General features: G+C 34.5%; 1 protein-coding gene across 3 annotated transcripts in view; it reads left to right on the top strand.

Annotated features, from left to right (window-relative positions):
- LOC126746097 (uncharacterized) overlaps positions 1–27,419 on the top strand; it is a 166,236-nt gene that overhangs the window by 82,680 nt on the left and 56,137 nt on the right. The window contains exons 9-11 of one of the 3 annotated variants that reach the window (XM_050454207.1): positions 12,695–12,899; positions 13,149–13,240; positions 25,596–25,879. In XM_050454207.1, coding sequence (XP_050310164.1) covers positions 12,695–12,899; positions 13,149–13,240; positions 25,596–25,879 — 581 coding nt within the window. Of the gene's footprint in view, positions 1–3,181; positions 3,387–3,635; positions 3,728–12,694; positions 12,900–13,148; positions 13,241–25,595; positions 25,880–27,419 lie in introns of all 3 variants that reach the window. The other 2 variants (XM_050454208.1, XM_050454206.1) reach the window with 2 other exon arrangements.

Genomic DNA, 27,419 nt, shown 5'->3' with positions numbered 1-27,419 from the left:
TGGAGTCCCTCAAGGATGCATTCTATCCCCCACCCTTTTCTTGATATATATCAATGATTTGCTAGGAACCACTGTCAATCCAATCTACAGCTTTGCGGACGATAGCACACTTATTTCCACATTTAAGTCCGCCAAATCAACGACAGCCGCAACTTCTCAGAATCTTAGGCAGCAACAAGTAGCTTCAACCAACAACGATATTAGAGCAATCTTGGAGTGGGGCGGTAACAATCTGGTCAATTTTAACGCTAAAAAAACGCAGGCTGCAGTATTTACGATGAAGACTAACCTTGATGGCCCGGAGCTGGTTATGGCAGGGAAAACATTGCCAATGAAATCATCTTTACATCTTCTAGGAGTCGAAGTCACCAACAGTGTGTCCTGGCATGACCACGTTGCAGAGATCGCCAGGGCAGCTTCCAAAAAACTCGGAGTGCTTTTCAAAACGAAAAAACTGTATACACCAGAACAGCTGTTGACTCTTTATAAGGCTCAAATACGCCCTTCCCTCGAGTATTGCTCGCATGTCTGGAGCTCTGCACCCAAGCATAGTTTAAAGCTGCTAGATTCTATACAGAAGAGAGCTATTCGTCTTATCGACAAACCAGAACTGACAAATAGTCTAGATAGTCTGGAGCACAGGAGAAAGGTGGCTGATCTCTGTTTATTCTACCGTTATTATCACGGTAAGTGCTCCTCTGAGCTGGCAGGCCTGTTCCGGCAAGAAGGACGCGTCTAGCAGTTGCGGCTCATCAACATCGAGTCCATCTGCCTACCCCAAGGACGTCGCTGTATCGGGACTCATTCATCTGGAGAACATCTTCTTTGTGAAACGGGCTTCCACCTCACATATTTCCCGACGCATACAATCTGCAGCGATTCAAGATAAATGCCCACAAATATGTTCGTGCAAGCACCACTCCAAGAGTGACATAGGACTTTCCTCTAGTGCTTGTGTTTACCATAAAAAAAAAAAAAACCGTCTCAGACCATTTGTCTCGATCATATTTGAACCACACTCGTATCTAAAAGTATTTGTTTCTTTTCTATAAATATGTAATTTTAACCGATTATTATTTTTGACGACAAGAGTATCTAAAAATGGTAGTTGGTTATTTGTTTCTTGTTCGAAGGTAAATTTAATGAATGGAAAACAGTCATTGAATTATTCTACGAAATTATCAATCTTGCATTTGCTTTTGTCGAACACAGCAAACACATCGTCAACATATCTTAACCAAACTCGTGGAAAGTATTAAAATTTAAAAGTTTTGAAAGTATTTTTTGCATTTATCTCAAAACGGTTCATGAGGAGTTCTGCTAGAAAGGGAAGGATGCAATTGCCTATGGCTATACCCTCAAGTTGTTCATAATACGAATTTTCGATTCATAACCCTATGTCCTATGTAAATACGATATGTACGGTGCGTGCGATGGGTTGCCCGTAATAAATAAAACGTATAGAAAATAATTATATTGTCCTAAGTGGAAAATAAATTCACGCGGTTGTCACGATTATGCGTTACCGCATCTCACGCCGTGTTTAAAAATCAAATTTGTTTGTTTCCACCCGCATTGCCAGCAGTTGACAGTGATCTTCGGACGATGGAAGTCTTGATTTCGGAGGTCCAAAAACTAAATGTTTTGTGGAATAAGCGGAATTCGCGCTACAAGGACAGACTTGTGGTTGATAGAGAATGGGGTTATGTGGCTGAAAGAGTAAGTTTTACAAGTAAGTAAATTTATTAAATCTATGTTCTTGTTTTACCCTGCATTATAGCCCCCGCTAGCATTAAATATTAATTCGTTGTTTCAGAGGACGAAGCGAAGAAAAAATGGACAAATTTAAAGAGACCAATTTGTCAAGGAATTAAAAAAAATAGAGAAACCTAAATCAGGGGATCCTGCTCCTGAGTATTCAGGAAAATGGCAGTATTTCACGGCTCTTCTCTTTTTAAAAGACACACTTACACCCAGAGATACAGAGAGTAATGTACGATGAAGAAACCGAAAATCAAAATAACATCGAACAATCACCAAGTTTTTCAAGCTCAGTAGCAGAAGGACATTCATCAAATAAACCATTACTTTGTGCCAAAAGGCAACAGCTTCTCATCCAAAAAGAAAAAAGAAGAAGGAACCAGAATATTCTGTGGAACGTCAATTATTAGATATTGAAACTAAGAAACTTGAATTTCTCGGCAAACCAGATGTCGATGATGACTTGATGTTTTTTCAAAACATTAGTTCCTTTTCTCAAGCAAATGAAGCCCATACAAAAATTACGCATAAGGAATCAAGTTCAAGATATTATTATAAAAGAATTGAGTTATAATGCTAATGCTAATGGTAATGAACAATCAGCCACTACAAATTATTCTTCTGCATCATCGGTTGTCACAGAGTACTCCCAAAGGTGTTTTGCAAGATCTGCTACTAATAATGCGGACGGTTTATCGAATAATCATTATGTAATGTCAAACTCAAATTACTCATGCGTTTCATCCCCAGATTCTACCGTTTCACTTCAAAGTCCTCTTTCAAACAATCCTATACAAAAATATATTTCTAATAACGAAACAGGTCTTGAGCAAATACATTATACAGTTTAAGTACGTCCTCTATTTCAATAATTAATTTTTTTTTAAATAACTGAAATGTGTTTTTATTTACCTTAAAGTTAGAAAAACCCTTTCCTCTATTGAAGTGGGGACTTGAAAGTTAGTTGGACAATGATAATAGGATTCACGAATTGATTGATAATCAAAAGTACCTGGAAGCATTCTTGTATATTAGCGAAAGGCATTTTTATCTAGTCGTAGCTGTGGATAATCTATTTCTATAAATTGTATGTTTGTTTTTCCTTTATAATATCTTTAAAATGTTTAATTTTGTCAAAGCATTATCCATCAGGAATATTTTACGTGTTGCTTCTTTTAAAGCCATTTTAATACTGAAATATTTATGGTATTTACTTTGGCCATTGATTGCAATTGTCGCATCCATTTGCGATGTGTGCGATTTCCGCACCGCACGCACCGTACTTATCGTATTTACCTAGGCAGCTCATGCCGTCTGCCGCCTCTTGGCTAAAATTATACCTAACTGTAAAGTTACAACCATCTTTTGCCTACTATTTATTTTACTCTAGTATACTCTTTAATAATAATCTTTGCTTAAGGTGACGGTAGATGATGTCGTTAAAGCTTACCCAAAACATAAACGAATCGACATTGGATTTGCGAAGAAAATGAAATACACACGTTATGCGTTTGTTTCGTTTCGTACGGTTGACGATGCAATCGAAGGATTTCAAGCCACCCATTCTACCGAAATGTACAATAAAAGTCTGATTGTTCGGTTCAGGCGACTACATGGAACAGTGGGTAAGTATTTAAAATGTATTTCCATCATTTATAGCTATAATTCTGTCGACTAGTTAAGTTTAAATTTACGGCCAAAAAGATGTGGAAAATTTGCAATTGAAAGGTTTGATATTTCCAGTCAAAGCGGAGGTACGATTTTTATATAAATTGTTATTAAAGTAATTTAAATTATCTGAATTATAATTATGCTCTGATTAAATAAGATTTACAGGATATTCTTAAATTCTTTAATTGTTGAATATTTTTTAGGGCTACCTGGTGATGCTAAAGTACAAAACCCACCACGTGCTGAAGGACAAGCGGTTGACGGAAAGAATTTATCGCCCATTTTAAATAATATCGTGAGTATTCTAAATTAGCAAATTTTTCTTTTTTTTTAACTAAAATAAGGCTTTTTTGCTTTAAACATTTGTTTTTGTTTTAAATAATAAAGGGTGGGGCAAGGTATTAAAAAGTTAAATTAGACACATATATCTGGTTACATTTGGAAGCTGTATCATTGTATACAAACCTGCATAATATATAACCTTTTCAATTGTTAAATTGAAAAAAAAATCCTTTTGCTTTGGAAGTTCACAGAGTTGCAACACAGTTACTGGTGTTAAAAATATAGACTAAATATTTGAATTTATTTTAAAACTATATTTTATCCCACATTTTGTCCTCTTGCTTAATTAGATGCTGGACTGCTTTTCGCCAATTCTCTGGTGTCGCTTCCGTAATGGCTTGATCAAACAGTAGCTTAACATCTTTCATTTTGAAAGTCGTATTTTGTCTTGCTACAAATCCTTTTACCTGCGCCCATATCAGTTCTATAGGATTTAGTTCGCTATGATATGGCGGTAAGCGTAGTACAGTTATATTATATTATTCGGCTATATCTTCCACTGTGTATTTCATGAAACGAGTTTTGTGTAAGTTTGCTATGGCCAGCAGTTCTTATTTTATCAAATTTGCTTCAAACGCAATACCTTTTGCAGTCAGCCAATCGATAATTTCTTGCTTTCTCCAACATGAAGTTGGCGTCTTCTCTATTCGCCGTTAATGATAGCTTGCGTTATCCATAACCACCACCGGAATTAGCCGGAAGAAATTTTATCATTTCACCAAAATAGTCTTCGAAAACATCTGAGTTCATATCTTCATGGTAATCTCCTGTGCAAGTCGACTCAAAGGTTAGCAGACCAGAATATTCCTTTTCGCGTCCAATATGTGTAATTATTAGTCTTTTTACTTTTCCCGAAGGCACTTTAATACCCATGGACAGGCCTTCTATGAAAACTTGGCGAGCACTGGTTATATTTTTATTTTACCACATTTTTTGACTATATAATCTTCGTTAATCCACATCTCATCAAGATAAAAAACTTTCTTTTGCTCCCTGCGGTACTGCTTGATACTTTTTTTCAGGCAAAATCCATATACTCGGCCAAGCTCCATCAAAATTTTGTCTAGAGTGAGTATTTCCTTTTGAAAATAAAAAAAATTAGCTTTTCTTCGAATTATACATTTACTATTTTCATCAAGGACTTTTGTTGGTTGTCCTGAGGCCGTATTTTCGAAACCATGCGACAATCTTCGAATGCGAACAAAGCCGAGCGGCAAAATTCGTACACGAATTAAAAAGTGCATTTTTGAACAGCATTCGAAATTTTATTCGCATACAAACATAAAATGTAGTGGCAACGTAGCAAAGTCGAGTGCTATGGGAAGCCATGTTAAACGGAATGAAGATGATAAAGATTTTTCAACCTAACCTAAAATTTAAGTTTAAAAACATCAGGGAATTGTGAAGTTTTTTCATGGCGTTTCTTGGGTTTTTCGAATTGACTTTTTTTTAAGATGGATTCAAAAAATAAAAAATATTTTGGTTTTATGCCGAGTGAGCAAAAGAAAGAACTAATTTCATTTATGGAAGAGCTCCCGGAATCCAAGTCGGGCAAATTCACCCAAGCAAATTTTTCAGCTAAAACTGCACAAGCCTTGTGGATAAAAATAGCGGACAGATTACACAGTATCTGGAGCACATAAAAAACATATCAATTTCATCGTAATAGGCTTGCTTAATCATTAATTTATTAAATATAATTTAATAAATTCTGAATACCTTTCAAATGGGTCAAGAAATGAAGAGTACATCCTATTCCTTGTATCTGCCAGAGTTTCAGTCTTTCTGAAATAGAGTATAAATGTTTTCAGCATTTCTGGTAAACTTTATAATATATTATTGTATTTATTTGCAAGTTTATAATGAGTTGTTAACTGTAAACTGAGTTGCTTTTACCAGGGCCGTATCTGGACCAAAATTTTGGGGGGGGTTAGGCCAGTGACATTTGAGAAATTAGGGATAAAAAAAACTTTAATTTATAAATAGGTTTTACTAAAAGAAGATACCAGTTTAAACTAAAAAACACACACACATTTAACAACGTTAAAATTTTAAAAATAGTAATTATAATAACAACTGAATATTTCTTTGCTTTTCCCTCGCAAAACGATTTAAGACCTCTGCGGTATCAATTATAATATTTCTATTCACGCTTAAAAGGGCAAGTCCTGTTAGCCGCTCCTAACCAGTTGAATTGCGCAAATAGTCTTTTAAACGCCTTAGCGATGAAAATGATCGTTCTGATGAGGCTGTAGATACAGGTAACGTAGCCAGAATTTGCAACAGAGTATGAATATTGGGAAACAAAGATGGATTACATGCTGATAATGCATCAAGAGCATTTTTTGGCCTTTCTGCTTGAGGCAGCTTAATCCATTTTTGTTTCCACAACTGATGTAGTTCTGCAGATAACGTATCTAGGTCCAAAAATTCCTCATATGGTAACAAGTCTTCCATTTTTACTATGTGTGCTTCGCACATATTTGGTACTAGGCAATATAACAATGAAAGTGATTTTTCGTGATTTGCAAATCTTGCAGATTTTCATCAGTTTTTCTATAAATTGATCAAAATAAGGAATTGCAACTGTGATTCGAAAATATTCCTCTGCAGTAGCTACCATGGCATTAGAACGATTCTTCTGTCGTGAAACTATTCTAGGTATTTTTATGCATTCTTCATCATCTATAGACTATAATAGCTTCAGATTTTTTACAAATATTTTTGAATTCTTGATCTATATTCAGTCTCATATTCCTGACCTGACTAATAACAGTATTCACATGCTCAACAGCGGTAAATAGATCAAAATCCACAGTCTGGAGAATTCTGCATAACGGTAGAGTAAAAGCAAATAAAGTGGACGCTGTTAACATACTGATAATAAACTCACTGGTCATAATAGCTCGAAGGAACTGCAAAGCTTTTGAAGAAGTTTCGATGTCTCTTACTTGTTTTAGTTCTTCTAATGTTTCAATAATGGGTTTAAGAACTTCAGTAAACCTAATTAGTCCATCATGATTTTCCACCCACCGAGTTTCACACATGGATGTTAACTTACTCCATTTACTATTTGGAACATGTTCTTTAATTTTATTTTTTAATATCTCAGTGCGCATAGCTGATATTTTTATAAAATTTGCAATAGATTTTATTGTTCCAATACAATTTCTGATACTCTGAACCTTACAGGAATGGGCAAGAGCTAAATTTAAAGAATGAGCACTACAGTGCACATATATTGCTGCTGGATATTTTTCTCTAATTATAGCCTGGACACCTTTAAAACTTTAAAAAGTAAATTAAAAAAAAAGTGTCATAGTTACCAGTCGTTTCATTTTTATTTTACGTTATAAGATTTTCGGGGGGGGGGGGGTTGAACCCCCAAAACCCCCCCCTAGATACGGCCCTGGCTTTTACCCAAAAATCACTATTTTTAGGCATCTTTCCAGTAATTTCATTGCAGATTGTCCACATAGTTTTAATTTTATTGTCAGACATTTCTATATTTTTACATTTCTGTATTGGTTTTAGTAAATAATATTATGACGACTTAATGTTAATAAAATGTCCAATCTGCTTTTGCATTTCTTAATTTGCTCATTATCCTTGTATTGTTTTTTTTAGCTGTTAGTGGTTTTACCGGAAAGCAATAATTAAGATAAGATTATCTTAAAAAGACATTCATAAAATTTTGCCATTGTTCATTAACCTCAGATTGATTACTCTTATACACCCCCGACGAATCTTGTTCTTTTGAAGTTTAAAAAAATGTTGACTTGTTTTCAGGTAAAAATATTCTTTTATATGTAAAAGTAAATTTATTCTCAGTCGTTTGCTTACTATTTACAGTTATTTTCTGGCCATCATGATCGGAACTAGACGCCTCTAAAAGTAAACTATTTACATATTTAAAATTTAAAAAAATATTGTCGAGGCAGCTTTCACAGGTGTAAGTGATTCTAGTGTTTTAAGTTTTGCTATTAATGAGGAAAATACTATTTGCTTGTTATTATGCTTGTTATTATATTTGAAAACAAATAAGAATCGGATAAGAACATATGAGTTATTTTTTAATTATTTTCTCGTGTACAATACTCACCTGGAGTTTGGTGCGTTCCTCCCGACTCACCCTGTATATAACAATCATTAATAATGCAGGGTCATTTACCTTATATTCTACAGCAGCACATTGAATATTATTTACAATTGATAATTTATTTATCATATTTTTAGGTTTATAGTCTTTGCTTTTATGTACAGGGTGGTTATTTTATTAGGGGCCTATACCTTTACTCAGAATCTACAGGGTGTGCAAGAAAAATGTCTTACAGAAGTATTTTCGTTTTAAGCGAATTTTTAAATTATTTGAGTTTCATCAATACAGGGTGTTCAAAAAGTGCTGTACCGACTTTAACATCAGAATTTTAAATGGGACACTCCTTATATTTTTATATTTTTAGGTTCCTTGGGCGAAATAAAGGTAACTTTCATAAGAACTACCTATCCGAATTTTGTGTATTTTAGACAGAAATTAAGGTTTTGTATTTTTTCTAGCAAATGTATGTCCTCGGCATACAGTGTTTTATAATTTTATTTTCTATGATACTTATTACCCATATTTGGCTGGCTTACATCTTGTGATTTATCTAGACTTAAAAGTATCTTCTCCAGTGGTTTTGTCCCTATTGTCTTTTAAATCACAGATTTCGTTTGATGGTTGTACTGATCCTTCCAGAACGCTTTCGATAGAATAGTGGATATGCGAGATATTTACAGTAGATTTCGCAAGATCTTCAGTTTCTTCGAATTCAATCTAATTTTCTTCAATATTGGAAGGGTTAATTATTATAGGCATATTATTTATACCATTTTTGCTAAATACATTACTGGAAGAGCAAACAATGTGAATTATAATCATTCATCAGAGTCATTCTGATCATTCAGTAAAGAACCTTCATTCAGTAATGTTTTAAATTTCTTATATATTTTCAGCAGTATTTGGAAATTGTCATTGCTATCTGGTTTCTCGCCATTGCAAGTTTGTAACTCGTGTAATTTTCTTGATTCAACGACATCCCAGAAAGGGGGTCAATTATTGGCTTCACTGTACATTTTATAGAAAAAATGTGAGATAACTTTTTGAAGAGACCCATCTGGCAAACCCTCGTACAAAGTTTCAAAAAATTTTAATAAGCGAATCTTGAATTATTCAATTAAATGTAATTGCAAAATTAGCAAATTTTCGGTTCAGGTAAAACCAAACGGACACCAGTAAAATGAACATTGTCACTGACGTGTGGGAAAGTGTCAATAAATCAGTGACAGTCGATATTTGAAAACAAATATGAATTATTCAGTCGACGAAAAAATAGCCATAATTAAGTGGCATTATGCGGGAAACACTTTTAGAGCGGTATCTGAAATATTTTCAGTTTATTTCCCCTCCAAGCCCATTCCGTCCATTTCAACTATTAAACGTATTGTCAATAAGTTCGAGTCCAAAGGTACCGTAATAAATAATTGTAAATGTTCAATTCAGGATATCGAAAATAGAGCCGAAGAAAGAGAGAACAGAGATCTTAATATTCTACTGAGTGTGGAGGAAAACAAGGGTAATTTTGCAGTTTAGCGGCTTTTTACTAACGAAACGAAACGAAGCGGGACGGGTTTTTTGCAAAATGGTTGGATTTGGATATATATTTTTCACTAAGAGTGGCGGAAAGCCAACTTTTATCACGAAGAGGGTGTTATCATCCACTAAATCACTCACTATGGGACATGAATAGAATAACGTCATTAGAATAACCCTGTATTCGATTAGTTTTGTCAATAAATAGGTGACAACTAAGGTCAGGTTAGGTGTGGTGTTGCCAGTTCTGTCGTCTACTGCGTTTTGTCACTCCGCAGCTTCAGCCTTGTCCCCAGTGTGGCTGACTCATGAGTGCCTTCTCTAAAGTGGCGAATTCACTCTATATTTTTTAGTCACGTGAAATGTTAGGTATTATGCGTAAAATAAATTCACAAAAACTGTTTTTACCTTTTCTTGTAACTAAATCTGTTATTTTCGTGCAACAAACATACCGAAGACACCCATAGTGTATTATTATATTGGTAATTTTTAGATTTTGGTCCGAATTAATTTCCTTGTGCAAACTTTGCACAAGGGTTTGCCAGATTGGTCTCTTTAAAAAGTTATTTTAAATTTTTTCTATAAAATGTACAGGGAAGCCAATAATTGACCCCCTTAAAATTTACATGGGTTTTCCTATGTTCCGCTCGGCGACGCACCACCCGGTATAGCAAAACCTTTAATAAACAAAAAAAAACAGGTAAATTAAAATTATATTTCCTACATTAATTGGTAAGGACAATAAAAAACTACAAAAAAATAAACAAAGGAAAAGTTGCTCAAAGTTACTGAGACGGCAAAGGGCAGACCTTTAGCCCTTTTGCTGTACGTACTTGCACAACTCTAGGAATATTATCGGGACTGGAGTAGATCCTTCCCAATCTACCAATAAGCCACTTAAGAGGGGGTTGATTATTGTCTTTTATTACGACAAGTGAACCAATTTTCGGAGAAAGGTCCATTTATTGCGTTGTTGCAATATATTTAGGTACTCCAAAGGCCAACGCTTTCAGAAGCTTTGGTGTAATTGTTGAATCAATTGCCAACGTTTTAAGCGATTAGTAGCAACATCAATTAGTGCCTCATCAGGATGAGCGGTAAGAGCTTCCATAGTAAGGAAGTGACCTGTAGTCAAACATTTCAAATTATTGGGGTTTGGACTCATTTCACAAAGTGGTCTAGAATTCAAAACTGCCTCGCATTGTGCCAAAACAGACATTTCTTCAAAGGTTAATATTTGTTGGCCCACCACCCTAGTAAGATGCGTTTTCACAGATTTAACACCCGATTCCCACAGGCCACCGAAGCGCGGTGCGGAAGGTGGATTAAAATGCCAATAAATTTGTAAGGTTTCCACAGAGGATTGAGGATAGGTTGAAAGCATTCGATAGGCACCCACAAAATTAGTACCTTGGTCGCTTATACATATCAGAACATCTGCCACGACGTGAAACAATGCGTCTAAATGCCGCTAAAAAGGATTCAGAGGACAAATCGGACACTACTTCGAGGTGCAAAGCCTTGGTCGCCATACATACAAAAAAACATATACATGTATAGCTCTTTTGGCTCCGAACACCTCTACGCTTAGACATGGTAAGAAATATGGGACTCATATAGTCGACATTGTGGTGACAATGTGAAAATGGTTTAACTTGGGAGACACGAATCTTAGGTAAGTCACTCCTGAAGGGAGAAAAAGGGGTCGGTTTTATTCTATGACATGTAAAACACTGGGACAGAACGGAATTTATGCCTCTAAATAAGATAAGATCCAGAATTACTGTCGCAGAAGATATTGCAAATGACGTGGACCGGGATGGCCATAATCCTTGTGGAACATCTCAATAATTAGCGAGGTCAGTCTATGAAGAAGCATGGGGTGCTTTGCATCGAACGGGAAATCAGAATAGCGCAGGCGTCCGCCCACCCTGAGGACTCCATGAGTATCCAAAAACGAGGCAAGTTTTCTAAAAGGTTGGTTTTCAGAAATTTCATTTCTTCAGAAAAGCTTTTAGCTTGGATACATTTAACGATAATACATGTACCTTGATATGTCTTATCAGCACTTAAGGTATGAGACAATGGAAGTAAGTGATTCTTTAGGCCCTTATCCCGAAACCTTAAGCAATAAGCAATTACAATATGTTGAATGGTTTTGAAGGAGGAACATCTTTCGAGCAATATAGTTACGACATCTGGATTTTTTGGGATAGTCAAATTACAAATAACTTTGCGCTCTTCTTGTGTGAATATTCTGTGGAACGTCAATTATTAGATATTGAAACTAAGAAACTTGAATTTCTCGGCAAACCAGATGTCGATGATGACTTGATGTTTTTTCAAAACATTAGTTCCTTTTCTCAAGCAAATGAAGCCCATACAAAAATTACGCATAAGGAATCAAGTTCAAGATATTATTATAAAAGAATTGAGTTATAATGCTAATGCTAATGGTAATGAACAATCAGCCACTACAAATTATTCTTCTGCATCATCGGTTGTCACAGAGTACTCCCAAAGGTGTTTTGCAAGATCTGCTACTAATAATGCGGACGGTTTATCGAATAATCATTATGTAATGTCAAACTCAAATTACTCATGCGTTTCATCCCCAGATTCTACCGTTTCACTTCAAAGTCCTCTTTCAAACAATCCTATACAAAAATATATTTCTAATAACGAAACAGGTCTTGAGCAAATACATTATACAGTTTAAGTACGTCCTCTATTTCAATAATTAATTTTTTTTTAAATAACTGAAATGTGTTTTTATTTACCTTAAAGTTAGAAAAACCCTTTCCTCTATTGAAGTGGGGACTTGAAAGTTAGTTGGACAATGATAATAGGATTCACGAATTGATTGATAATCAAAAGTACCTGGAAGCATTCTTGTATATTAGCGAAAGGCATTTTTATCTAGTCGTAGCTGTGGATAATCTATTTCTATAAATTGTATGTTTGTTTTTCCTTTATAATATCTTTAAAATGTTTAATTTTGTCAAAGCATTATCCATCAGGAATATTTTACGTGTTGCTTCTTTTAAAGCCATTTTAATACTGAAATATTTATGGTATTTACTTTGGCCATTGATTGCAATTGTCGCATCCATTTGCGATGTGTGCGATTTCCGCACCGCACGCACCGTACTTATCGTATTTACCTAGGCAGCTCATGCCGTCTGCCGCCTCTTGGCTAAAATTATACCTAACTGTAAAGTTACAACCATCTTTTGCCTACTATTTATTTTACTCTAGTATACTCTTTAATAATAATCTTTGCTTAAGGTGACGGTAGATGATGTCGTTAAAGCTTACCCAAAACATAAACGAATCGACATTGGATTTGCGAAGAAAATGAAATACACACGTTATGCGTTTGTTTCGTTTCGTACGGTTGACGATGCAATCGAAGGATTTCAAGCCACCCATTCTACCGAAATGTACAATAAAAGTCTGATTGTTCGGTTCAGGCGACTACATGGAACAGTGGGTAAGTATTTAAAATGTATTTCCATCATTTATAGCTATAATTCTGTCGACTAGTTAAGTTTAAATTTACGGCCAAAAAGATGTGGAAAATTTGCAATTGAAAGGTTTGATATTTCCAGTCAAAGCGGAGGTACGATTTTTATATAAATTGTTATTAAAGTAATTTAAATTATCTGAATTATAATTATGCTCTGATTAAATAAGATTTACAGGATATTCTTAAATTCTTTAATTGTTGAATATTTTTTAGGGCTACCTGGTGATGCTAAAGTACAAAACCCACCACGTGCTGAAGGACAAGCGGTTGACGGAAAGAATTTATCGCCCATTTTAAATAATATCGTGAGTATTCTAAATTAGCAAATTTTTCTTTTTTTTTAACTAAAATAAGGCTTTTTTGCTTTAAACATTTGTTTTTGTTTTAAATAATAAAGGGTGGGGCAAGGTATTAAAAAGTTAAATTAGACACATATATCTGGTTACATTTGGAAGCTGTATCATTGTATACAAACCTGCATAATATATAACCTTTTCAATTGTTAAATTGAAAAAAAAATCCTTTTGCTTTGGAAGTTCACAGAGTTGCAACACAGTTACTGGTGTTAAAAATATAGACTAAATATTTGAATTTATTTTAAAACTATATTTTATCCCACATTTTGTCCTCTTGCTTAATTAGATGCTGGACTGCTTTTCGCCAATTCTCTGGTGTCGCTTCCGTAATGGCTTGATCAAACAGTAGCTTAACATCTTTCATTTTGAAAGTCGTATTTTGTCTTGCTACAAATCCTTTTACCTGCGCCCATATCAGTTCTATAGGATTTAGTTCGCTATGATATGGCGGTAAGCGTAGTACAGTTATATTATATTATTCGGCTATATCTTCCACTGTGTATTTCATGAAACGAGTTTTGTGTAAGTTTGCTATGGCCAGCAGTTCTTATTTTATCAAATTTGCTTCAAACGCAATACCTTTTGCAGTCAGCCAATCGATAATTTCTTGCTTTCTCCAACATGAAGTTGGCGTCTTCTCTATTCGCCGTTAATGATAGCTTGCGTTATCCATAACCACCACCGGAATTAGCCGGAAGAAATTTTATCATTTCACCAAAATAGTCTTCGAAAACATCTGAGTTCATATCTTCATGGTAATCTCCTGTGCAAGTCGACTCAAAGGTTAGCAGACCAGAATATTCCTTTTCGCGTCCAATATGTGTAATTATTAGTCTTTTTACTTTTCCCGAAGGCACTTTAATACCCATGGACAGGCCTTCTATGAAAACTTGGCGAGCACTGGTTATATTTTTATTTTACCACATTTTTTGACTATATAATCTTCGTTAATCCACATCTCATCAAGATAAAAAACTTTCTTTTGCTCCCTGCGGTACTGCTTGATACTTTTTTTCAGGCAAAATCCATATACTCGGCCAAGCTCCATCAAAATTTTGTCTAGAGTGAGTATTTCCTTTTGAAAATAAAAAAAATTAGCTTTTCTTCGAATTATACATTTACTATTTTCATCAAGGACTTTTGTTGGTTGTCCTGAGGCCGTATTTTCGAAACCATGCGACAATCTTCGAATGCGAACAAAGCCGAGCGGCAAAATTCGTACACGAATTAAAAAGTGCATTTTTGAACAGCATTCGAAATTTTATTCGCATACAAACATAAAATGTAGTGGCAACGTAGCAAAGTCGAGTGCTATGGGAAGCCATGTTAAACGGAATGAAGATGATAAAGATTTTTCAACCTAACCTAAAATTTAAGTTTAAAAACATCAGGGAATTGTGAAGTTTTTTCATGGCGTTTCTTGGGTTTTTCGAATTGACTTTTTTTTAAGATGGATTCAAAAAATAAAAAATATTTTGGTTTTATGCCGAGTGAGCAAAAGAAAGAACTAATTTCATTTATGGAAGAGCTCCCGGAATCCAAGTCGGGCAAATTCACCCAAGCAAATTTTTCAGCTAAAACTGCACAAGCCTTGTGGATAAAAATAGCGGACAGATTACACAGTATCTGGAGCACATAAAAAACATATCAATTTCATCGTAATAGGCTTGCTTAATCATTAATTTATTAAATATAATTTAATAAATTCTGAATACCTTTCAAATGGGTCAAGAAATGAAGAGTACATCCTATTCCTTGTATCTGCCAGAGTTTCAGTCTTTCTGAAATAGAGTATAAATGTTTTCAGCATTTCTGGTAAACTTTATAATATATTATTGTATTTATTTGCAAGTTTATAATGAGTTGTTAACTGTAAACTGAGTTGCTTTTACCAGGGCCGTATCTGGACCAAAATTTTGGGGGGGGTTAGGCCAGTGACATTTGAGAAATTAGGGATAAAAAAAACTTTAATTTATAAATAGGTTTTACTAAAAGAAGATACCAGTTTAAACTAAAAAACACACACACATTTAACAACGTTAAAATTTTAAAAATAGTAATTATAATAACAACTGAATATTTCTTTGCTTTTCCCTCGCAAAACGATTTAAGACCTCTGCGGTATCAATTATAATATTTCTATTCACGCTTAAAAGGGCAAGTCCTGTTAGCCGCTCCTAACCAGTTGAATTGCGCAAATAGTCTTTTAAACGCCTTAGCGATGAAAATGATCGTTCTGATGAGGCTGTAGATACAGGTAACGTAGCCAGAATTTGCAACAGAGTATGAATATTGGGAAACAAAGATGGATTACATGCTGATAATGCATCAAGAGCATTTTTTGGCCTTTCTGCTTGAGGCAGCTTAATCCATTTTTGTTTCCACAACTGATGTAGTTCTGCAGATAACGTATCTAGGTCCAAAAATTCCTCATATGGTAACAAGTCTTCCATTTTTACTATGTGTGCTTCGCACATATTTGGTACTAGGCAATATAACAATGAAAGTGATTTTTCGTGATTTGCAAATCTTGCAGATTTTCATCAGTTTTTCTATAAATTGATCAAAATAAGGAATTGCAACTGTGATTCGAAAATATTCCTCTGCAGTAGCTACCATGGCATTAGAACGATTCTTCTGTCGTGAAACTATTCTAGGTATTTTTATGCATTCTTCATCATCTATAGACTATAATAGCTTCAGATTTTTTACAAATATTTTTGAATTCTTGATCTATATTCAGTCTCATATTCCTGACCTGACTAATAACAGTATTCACATGCTCAACAGCGGTAAATAGATCAAAATCCACAGTCTGGAGAATTCTGCATAACGGTAGAGTAAAAGCAAATAAAGTGGACGCTGTTAACATACTGATAATAAACTCACTGGTCATAATAGCTCGAAGGAACTGCAAAGCTTTTGAAGAAGTTTCGATGTCTCTTACTTGTTTTAGTTCTTCTAATGTTTCAATAATGGGTTTAAGAACTTCAGTAAACCTAATTAGTCCATCATGATTTTCCACCCACCGAGTTTCACACATGGATGTTAACTTACTCCATTTACTATTTGGAACATGTTCTTTAATTTTATTTTTTAATATCTCAGTGCGCATAGCTGATATTTTTATAAAATTTGCAATAGATTTTATTGTTCCAATACAATTTCTGATACTCTGAACCTTACAGGAATGGGCAAGAGCTAAATTTAAAGAATGAGCACTACAGTGCACATATATTGCTGCTGGATATTTTTCTCTAATTATAGCCTGGACACCTTTAAAACTTTAAAAAGTAAATTAAAAAAAAAGTGTCATAGTTACCAGTCGTTTCATTTTTATTTTACGTTATAAGATTTTCGGGGGGGGGGGGGTTGAACCCCCAAAACCCCCCCCTAGATACGGCCCTGGCTTTTACCCAAAAATCACTATTTTTAGGCATCTTTCCAGTAATTTCATTGCAGATTGTCCACATAGTTTTAATTTTATTGTCAGACATTTCTATATTTTTACATTTCTGTATTGGTTTTAGTAAATAATATTATGACGACTTAATGTTAATAAAATGTCCAATCTGCTTTTGCATTTCTTAATTTGCTCATTATCCTTGTATTGTTTTTTTTAGCTGTTAGTGGTTTTACCGGAAAGCAATAATTAAGATAAGATTATCTTAAAAAGACATTCATAAAATTTTGCCATTGTTCATTAACCTCAGATTGATTACTCTTATACACCCCCGACGAATCTTGTTCTTTTGAAGTTTAAAAAAATGTTGACTTGTTTTCAGGTAAAAATATTCTTTTATATGTAAAAGTAAATTTATTCTCAGTCGTTTGCTTACTATTTACAGTTATTTTCTGGCCATCATGATCGGAACTAGACGCCTCTAAAAGTAAACTATTTACATATTTAAAATTTAAAAAAATATTGTCGAGGCAGCTTTCACAGGTGTAAGTGATTCTAGTGTTTTAAGTTTTGCTATTAATGAGGAAAATACTATTTGCTTGTTATTATGCTTGTTATTATATTTGAAAACAAATAAGAATCGGATAAGAACATATGAGTTATTTTTTAATTATTTTCTCGTGTACAATACTCACCTGGAGTTTGGTGCGTTCCTCCCGACTCACCCTGTATATAACAATCATTAATAATGCAGGGTCATTTACCTTATATTCTACAGCAGCACATTGAATATTATTTACAATTGATAATTTATTTATCATATTTTTAGGTTTATAGTCTTTGCTTTTATGTACAGGGTGGTTATTTTATTAGGGGCCTATACCTTTACTCAGAATCTACAGGGTGTGCAAGAAAAATGTCTTACAGAAGTATTTTCGTTTTAAGCGAATTTTTAAATTATTTGAGTTTCATCAATACAGGGTGTTCAAAAAGTGCTGTACCGACTTTAACATCAGAATTTTAAATGGGACACTCCTTATATTTTTATATTTTTAGGTTCCTTGGGCGAAATAAAGGTAACTTTCATAAGAACTACCTATCCGAATTTTGTGTATTTTAGACAGAAATTAAGGTTTTGTATTTTTTCTAGCAAATGTATGTCCTCGGCATACAGTGTTTTATAATTTTATTTTCTATGATACTTATTACCCATATTTGGCTGGCTTACATCTTGTGATTTATCTAGACTTAAAAGTATCTTCTCCAGTGGTTTTGTCCCTATTGTCTTTTAAATCACAGATTTCGTTTGATGGTTGTACTGATCCTTCCAGAACGCTTTCGATAGAATAGTGGATATGCGAGATATTTACAGTAGATTTCGCAAGATCTTCAGTTTCTTCGAATTCAATCTAATTTTCTTCAATATTGGAAGGGTTAATTATTATAGGCATATTATTTATACCATTTTTGCTAAATACATTACTGGAAGAGCAAACAATGTGAATTATAATCATTCATCAGAGTCATTCTGATCATTCAGTAAAGAACCTTCATTCAGTAATGTTTTAAATTTCTTATATATTTTCAGCAGTATTTGGAAATTGTCATTGCTATCTGGTTTCTCGCCATTGCAAGTTTGTAACTCGTGTAATTTTCTTGATTCAACGACATCCCAGAAAGGGGGTCAATTATTGGCTTCACTGTACATTTTATAGAAAAAATGTGAGATAACTTTTTGAAGAGACCCATCTGGCAAACCCTCGTACAAAGTTTCAAAAAATTTTAATAAGCGAATCTTGAATTATTCAATTAAATGTAATTGCAAAATTAGCAAATTTTCGGTTCAGGTAAAACCAAACGGACACCAGTAAAATGAACATTGTCACTGACGTGTGGGAAAGTGTCAATAAATCAGTGACAGTCGATATTTGAAAACAAATATGAATTATTCAGTCGACGAAAAAATAGCCATAATTAAGTGGCATTATGCGGGAAACACTTTTAGAGCGGTATCTGAAATATTTTCAGTTTATTTCCCCTCCAAGCCCATTCCGTCCATTTCAACTATTAAACGTATTGTCAATAAGTTCGAGTCCAAAGGTACCGTAATAAATAATTGTAAATGTTCAATTCAGGATATCGAAAATAGAGCCGAAGAAAGAGAGAACAGAGATCTTAATATTCTACTGAGTGTGGAGGAAAACAAGGGTAATTTTGCAGTTTAGCGGCTTTTTACTAACGAAACGAAACGAAGCGGGACGGGTTTTTTGCAAAATGGTTGGATTTGGATATATATTTTTCACTAAGAGTGGCGGAAAGCCAACTTTTATCACGAAGAGGGTGTTATCATCCACTAAATCACTCACTATGGGACATGAATAGAATAACGTCATTAGAATAACCCTGTATTCGATTAGTTTTGTCAATAAATAGGTGACAACTAAGGTCAGGTTAGGTGTGGTGTTGCCAGTTCTGTCGTCTACTGCGTTTTGTCACTCCGCAGCTTCAGCCTTGTCCCCAGTGTGGCTGACTCATGAGTGCCTTCTCTAAAGTGGCGAATTCACTCTATATTTTTTAGTCACGTGAAATGTTAGGTATTATGCGTAAAATAAATTCACAAAAACTGTTTTTACCTTTTCTTGTAACTAAATCTGTTATTTTCGTGCAACAAACATACCGAAGACACCCATAGTGTATTATTATATTGGTAATTTTTAGATTTTGGTCCGAATTAATTTCCTTGTGCAAACTTTGCACAAGGGTTTGCCAGATTGGTCTCTTTAAAAAGTTATTTTAAATTTTTTCTATAAAATGTACAGGGAAGCCAATAATTGACCCCCTTAAAATTTACATGGGTTTTCCTATGTTCCGCTCGGCGACGCACCACCCGGTATAGCAAAACCTTTAATAAACAAAAAAAAACAGGTAAATTAAAATTATATTTCCTACATTAATTGGTAAGGACAATAAAAAACTACAAAAAAATAAACAAAGGAAAAGTTGCTCAAAGTTACTGAGACGGCAAAGGGCAGACCTTTAGCCCTTTTGCTGTACGTACTTGCACAACTCTAGGAATATTATCGGGACTGGAGTAGATCCTTCCCAATCTACCAATAAGCCACTTAAGAGGGGGTTGATTATTGTCTTTTATTACGACAAGTGAACCAATTTTCGGAGAAAGGTCCATTTATTGCGTTGTTGCAATATATTTAGGTACTCCAAAGGCCAACGCTTTCAGAAGCTTTGGTGTAATTGTTGAATCAATTGCCAACGTTTTAAGCGATTAGTAGCAACATCAATTAGTGCCTCATCAGGATGAGCGGTAAGAGCTTCCATAGTAAGGAAGTGACCTGTAGTCAAACATTTCAAATTATTGGGGTTTGGACTCATTTCACAAAGTGGTCTAGAATTCAAAACTGCCTCGCATTGTGCCAAAACAGACATTTCTTCAAAGGTTAATATTTGTTGGCCCACCACCCTAGTAAGATGCGTTTTCACAGATTTAACACCCGATTCCCACAGGCCACCGAAGCGCGGTGCGGAAGGTGGATTAAAATGCCAATAAATTTGTAAGGTTTCCACAGAGGATTGAGGATAGGTTGAAAGCATTCGATAGGCACCCACAAAATTAGTACCTTGGTCGCTTATACATATCAGAACATCTGCCACGACGTGAAACAATGCGTCTAAATGCCGCTAAAAAGGATTCAGAGGACAAATCGGACACTACTTCGAGGTGCAAAGCCTTGGTCGCCATACATACAAAAAAACATATACATGTATAGCTCTTTTGGCTCCGAACACCTCTACGCTTAGACATGGTAAGAAATATGGGACTCATATAGTCGACATTGTGGTGACAATGTGAAAATGGTTTAACTTGGGAGACACGAATCTTAGGTAAGTCACTCCTGAAGGGAGAAAAAGGGGTCGGTTTTATTCTATGACATGTAAAACACTGGGACAGAACGGAATTTATGCCTCTAAATAAGATAAGATCCAGAATTACTGTCGCAGAAGATATTGCAAATGACGTGGACCGGGATGGCCATAATCCTTGTGGAACATCTCAATAATTAGCGAGGTCAGTCTATGAAGAAGCATGGGGTGCTTTGCATCGAACGGGAAATCAGAATAGCGCAGGCGTCCGCCCACCCTGAGGACTCCATGAGTATCCAAAAACGAGGCAAGTTTTCTAAAAGGTTGGTTTTCAGAAATTTCATTTCTTCAGAAAAGCTTTTAGCTTGGATACATTTAACGATAATACATGTACCTTGATATGTCTTATCAGCACTTAAGGTATGAGACAATGGAAGTAAGTGATTCTTTAGGCCCTTATCCCGAAACCTTAAGCAATAAGCAATTACAATATGTTGAATGGTTTTGAAGGAGGAACATCTTTCGAGCAATATAGTTACGACATCTGGATTTTTTGGGATAGTCAAATTACAAATAACTTTGCGCTCTTCTTGAAGCATCATTGCGTCATTATTTGGGAGAAATTCAAAAGGAGTTGGCCACGAGTCTTGAGATAATTTTAACCATCGAGGGCCGTAAACCACAAAGGATGTTCGAGCAACTGCTTTGGTAGCAAACTACGGGAAAGCCAATCTGCAGGATTCTCTGCACCACTGATATGAAAACACCTATTGGGAGGAATTTTATCTTGGATCTGCTGGACACGACTGGCTACGAAAGGTTTTAGCCGTGAAGGATGACCTTTTATCCAATACAAGGCTACACTGGAATCAGACCAAGCATACATTTTATAAAATTCAACTGGAGAATTTGTAATCACAAAACCCATTAAATTGGAAAGAAACAAGCATGCCCTGACTTAGGTGATACCAGGCATCAAGCTTTGAGGCGTTTTAATCTGTTGGAAAACCGATTAATTCAAAATCCAAACCTTCGGATTCGCGGTGCATTCAAAACCCTCTCAATGCGGCAATCAAAGTCAATGGCGCTGGGGTTAAATGGAAACAAACTACAAGCCCTAAAACCATGTCTAATGGTTGATTCTTGTAAACTTTGAATGGCTTGTTCTAATATGGAAGCAAAATGTTGCTTGTTTAAATGAACTAAGGGATTATGCCTTCTCCACTCTAATACCGCCTGCTTCCATCGTAATTTTAGTGGCCTAAAACAAGCAACATCCGTGGGCTATAATATTCTTATTGCGTTTTGTTACAACTCAATAAGAATTATACCCAATTTGGTACATAAAGTACTTATCTCATAGGTTAAATGGGTTTTATGAGCATCAACATACAAGATTGCAGGTCTTTTAATATTATTTTGCACCAAGTATTTATAAAATATATTCGAAATACAGGGTGTTTCCGGAGGAACAGGAAATATTTTGGGAACATGTTCAGAAGGTCAAAATAAGGTAAAATTAACCCATATGTTTTAATCCAATTATCAACCGTTTCTGAAATAAATGAATTTAATTGCTTGGGGATTGTTTTTAATAATATTTGAAGCATTCAAAATTTGATTGTGGAGTCCTTCTACGGTTTCTACTGGTGTTTCGTACACTAGAGCTTTTATCCACCCCCAGAGGCAATAATCCAGTTGATTTAAGTCTGGTGATTTTGGTGGCCAAACTTGAGGTCCTCCTCTGCCAATCCAACGATCAGGAAAACGATTGTCTAAGAAATTACGCACTCGGCGACTAAAATGAGGAAAATTGAACCCTTAAGCCATAATCACCCTCTTGAAGATGTTGAACCGTTTGAATATGGAAAGGCTTAAAACCGGTTTTCCTGTCTTCAAGTGTCTTCCAAATGTCCACAAGTGATGCTAATCGAAGTTCTTTTGTAATCCGCCTCGTACTAACACCCGGGTTCTCTTCCGCCATATCCAGAACCTTTTCTTTATTTTCCACATTTAGTCCCGCCTCTCGTTCAGAATTAACTCTTACGCTTGGAAACATTCCTGTTTCCTGAGCATTTGCAAAAACTGTCTGAAAAACTTTTCGATTAGGAATTCTTCGATTTGGAAAACGTCGTCGGTATTCATCAACAGCACGTAATGCGCTACCGTTGCAGAAACCATACACGAATATCATGTCATCATACTCCCTATGGGTGAATGTGTAAGGCATTACGTAATGGAAACTTTGCTTGTCAAAACTACCAGTCAATTAAAATAGGTATTAACAAACAATGATGAAATACGTGCAACGTGAGTTATAAATACAGATAACGTAATTATTCCAAAAATTTACAAAAAAAAATTAGAGCCGATTATTTCAGAAACGGTTAAGAATTGGATTAAAACATATCGGTTAATTTATCTTGACCTTCTGAATATGTTGCCAAAATATTTCCCTTTCCTCCTGAAACATCCTGTATATTCATGAAAAAACCTCAGACTTCATCCACCCATTGTCACTGGTACCTCAATTATCTGGAACAGCGGCACTAATATTTGCTGGAAGACGTTTGTAGGGAAATATTATCATAGGTGGTATCATTGAGTCTGATGCGGAAAAAGAAAACATTACTGTTAGATTTGATTTTGCAGGTCCTTGATCTACTTCGTATGCATTTTTCGTTCCTTTGGGAGCCAACACTTTATCTTCTCTGAGGGCAGAGCAAAAAGCAGGTCTCATCACCATTATAAATTCTGGTTGGATCTAAGTAAAATATCTTCAAAGTTTTTTTCTTGAAGATAGTTTTGAATCTTTGAAAACCAAATTCTTATATCATTTTCTGACACGTTTGCACTTGATGGTGTTACACCTTCAGGAGTACGGTGAACCAGCAAAGAATGCCGTTTCAAAAAGGCTTCATACCAATGTTCACCCGGGATATTGTTTGTAAAGGGGTTTTGTCGAGGATTTTTTATCAAAAAACGATGTTACTGCAGCTTGCACATCTTCTCGTGTATGCGGAAATCCTTTTGAGTGATTTTTTAAAATCCACTCTTCCAATAACGCCTCTTCATTACTGGTTAAAATCGGCATAGGTCCATGGGTGTCTTTCTTGAATTTTTCTCCCATTCGGTACTGCAGTGTCTGCCGTGGGACGTTAAAAGTATCTGCAGCCTTGCTTTTGGGCATGCCATTGTTTACAGCCTCATTTGCTTTTTGAAGTGCCTCTTCATTGTATGACTTGCAGTATTCATTTTTCTTTACTTTATGTTTGCTTGTGTTATTCTGCAAAAAAAAATATAGGATAATTTTACCTTATTTAGTGCCAATACTTTCAACGAATGACTTATTTATTTACATTTTGTAGTCACTTAAATATCATTACAAATTAAAATAATGGCATTTACATAACTTTTTATTGTCTAAAACTAGTATTTAAAACTTACCGTTTACTAACAAAATGGCGAATTTTGGGAGCAAGATTCCCCACCTAAAACTGTTTATTGAATGAATCGAAAAATATTTCCATACAAAAAGCAATTGAACAGCGTCACAGTTACCTAATTAGACACGAGCCACGATAAAGCTTATTTTGCAAATAGCTGCTATAAACTAGGTCGACTAAATATTGCAACTATTAATGCTTGTTATAAATAAAATGTGTAAAACCTACTTTGCTTTTAAAGAATTTGCCTAATATTATTAATAATTCCTTTACAGCTGTCATCTGTGTTAACAATTAGAAAGCTCGGATAATGCCATATTACAGAAGACTGCTCATAAATTGTGTTTTTTTCGCAAGTTGTCAATAACTGGGCCCCTGCCAACTATTGGGTGCTTTACCCTATGTCGCGCTTTGAAACAGAATCCATGGATTTTAGACCATTTTATCGATTCTGTTGGTATTAATTTTTTTCTTTATATGAGAGATTTGTTAATATAAATTTGTTTTAATCGTTATTTGAGTAATTTTCTCCGTAAATTACCTAAAAAATTTAAGATAATTTTGCATTCAAGCGTATAGTGCTGTCACAATGCAATTATTGCGATGTTGTTTACGGTTGGTGCCTAGACTATAATGACAGGTGCCGATTGCAAAAGCTTCAGAACTCATGTATTCGCCTAATTTTTGGCATATGCAGACATAATCGCGTTTCCCATAGACTTTCCGAGCTGGGGTGGTTAAATATGCAAAATCGTAGTGTTGCTCATTCACTTACTTTTTTTTAATAAAATTCTTAAATACCGCAGTCCACCTTACCTATACTTTAAGATTACTTTTAGAAATGATGTTCACCATTTGGGCTTAAGAAGAAACACAATTCATATTCCAAGACATAAGACTCAATTATTTAAAAGGTCCTTTTCCTATAATTTTGCATATCAGATGAACGCTTTGGGCATAAATTTTGAGTTGGGTTTAGTGTCTGATCAGACTTTTCACAGGGGAATGATGGTGCGTCTGATGAGTCAGCAGCTGTCTGCGTAAAATATTGAAGGGTCAATATTGTTAGTTTGGGTATGGGTGGAGACTGAAAATTTGTGTTTAGTGTGGGTAACTAATGTGCGTGTTTTTCTTTTTTTTTTTGTGAGAGGTACTATGTTAATGTTAATGTTCTAAATTTTTTGGGTAGGTGTTTATAATTAAACTTAGTGTGTTACAAGCGTTTCTACATTTTTTTTTCTAGTTAGTTTTTTTAAGTTTTGGCCACAATGTTAAAGACCAGAATCTGCCTTGGCAGAATTCTGAATTTGTCGGCCTTTTATTTGCATAAAATAACAAATGTGTATTTCTTTCTCTTTTTTTATGTAGTTATGTCGAGTTTGCAAATAAAGAATATTTATTATTATTATTATAATTTTTTAGAAAAATACGCATTTTAAAAATAAAAAATATACATTTAAAATATACATTATAAAAATATACATTTTCCGGGACACAATTTCAGAAAATTGTGCTACAAGCTACTGAATTATCAGAATTGAAAAAGTATATTTTAACGAATAATATTTTTTTAAAGAAACACGAAATCGTATCGCGCAACTACGGACCCGACGATGAAGATGAGAGCAACGAAGAAGAAGAGGACGTTCCGCACGATCTGAAATCGATCCTGTTCGACAGCCACGAGGAAAGAGTGAAAGTGATGAACCGGAATAGTAGTGAGGCATCATTTTCTGTCGCTTCCAGAGACAGATTTGATTCTGGCAGCTCGTTCAACAGTATCCACGTCAAGAATGAACCGCCCGACTATGAATTTGAGCCTGAATTTACTGGCTTAAACTGTAGTCGTGATGAATACCCGTAAGTTCTTTTTTTTTGAATATATGTCATAAAAAATCATTAAGAATATAAATATTGACAGGAAAAGAAGGTATCCTAAATTGTATACATCGGATATTGTTGCGTTAATTAGAAAAAAGTAAGCAGCTTTTAAAAGATATTAAAAGTATGGTTCAAATTATGATTACAATAATTTTAAAGTTTATAGAACAGTACTTCAGAATCAAATAAATTTTTTGTATCAAGAATTTATTGAAAAAATTGAAAATGATATCTATGACAGCTTACAGTTTTGGTCATTTATACGGATTAAATATAAACTCTCTTAAAAATTATAAAAAAAATGTCTAAACCCTACTCTCGATCTCAACTGGCTCCAATCGGGTCGAGTTCGGGTTGCCATCGGCAGCATTCGGGATAGACATATAGAAAGAGGTTGTATAGTCTTGCAATTTAAGTCCAGTTCAGAGATCTATTAGAATCTTTGATGTGCCGCGAATAGTCCGTGTGCCGGTGTTTCTTGTATTGTCACAAGGCATGAACGTTTAAACGCAAAATTTTATGTGGAAAGAGTTATAAAGTAATATTCTAAGCGATACTTAATCATTGCATTAAATAAATAAATGTTTTAATTTTTTTTTTATTTATACATTTGATTCATAAAATTTGACTACAGACGCCCACGTACTATTTTGTTAGACGTCCGACCTCAGTCCCAGCCACTCAAACGTGAAAAGTTGCACAGGTCCGGCCTTAAAATTTATTTGTATTTAACATTTTATTATTCGGGATTTTTAGAAATTCAGGATAGGTGATAGCAAGATAATATTTAATTTAAAGATAAGATTTAAGTACGTAAAAACAGTTAAACCAAAAATTTTAATTTAATAAGTTTAGTTTTTAGCGCAATCAGTGGGGTGTTTATAATAAGTGATGAGAGAATAGGTGGTACAAATTACTTAGACCCATTTATTCTGTGGATTAAAACATTAGATTAAAGCATTAGACAAGATTTACTCTTTGACACAAAAGGGTAAAATGTTTTGGTTTGTCTTCAAATTTTATATATTTCCTATTTTTGGGTATTGAGATTTATTTTTATTTGGTGGTTATTATTAACGGGGATTTTGGCTGCCACTTTCAATGTCCTTTATTATTGTTTTTTTTTAATTTATAGATATTATGATATATTATTATAATAACTTACTCACGAAAACCCCATCTCTATATTTAGTACCAACGTCTTTTGATAAAAAGTAATTATGTAGTCAGAAAAGTGGAAGTAAATTTTTTAAATTAATAAACTTTTACATTAAAAACCATCTAGCTGTCTATATCTTATGCGTGTAAAAGACACAAGTTTTACTTATAAAAAAACACACACTGCATCCTGAATGTAATATTTATTAATTTGTTTGCCTCATATTTCGTTATTGTGCATAATAGGAGAGATTAGATGAACATTAACAAAAATAAATTCTTATACTGAAAATGTTATATTAAGGAGAATCCTGTCCATATTCTGGAAGTTCTTTAGGGCACAAGAAGGGGTCAAAAAAAG

This window comes from Anthonomus grandis, chromosome 17 (assembly GCF_022605725.1).
Source record: "Anthonomus grandis grandis chromosome 17, icAntGran1.3, whole genome shotgun sequence".
Lineage (NCBI taxonomy): Eukaryota > Metazoa > Arthropoda > Insecta > Coleoptera > Curculionidae > Anthonomus > Anthonomus grandis.
This window is presented reverse-complemented; position numbering and strand designations above follow the sequence as displayed.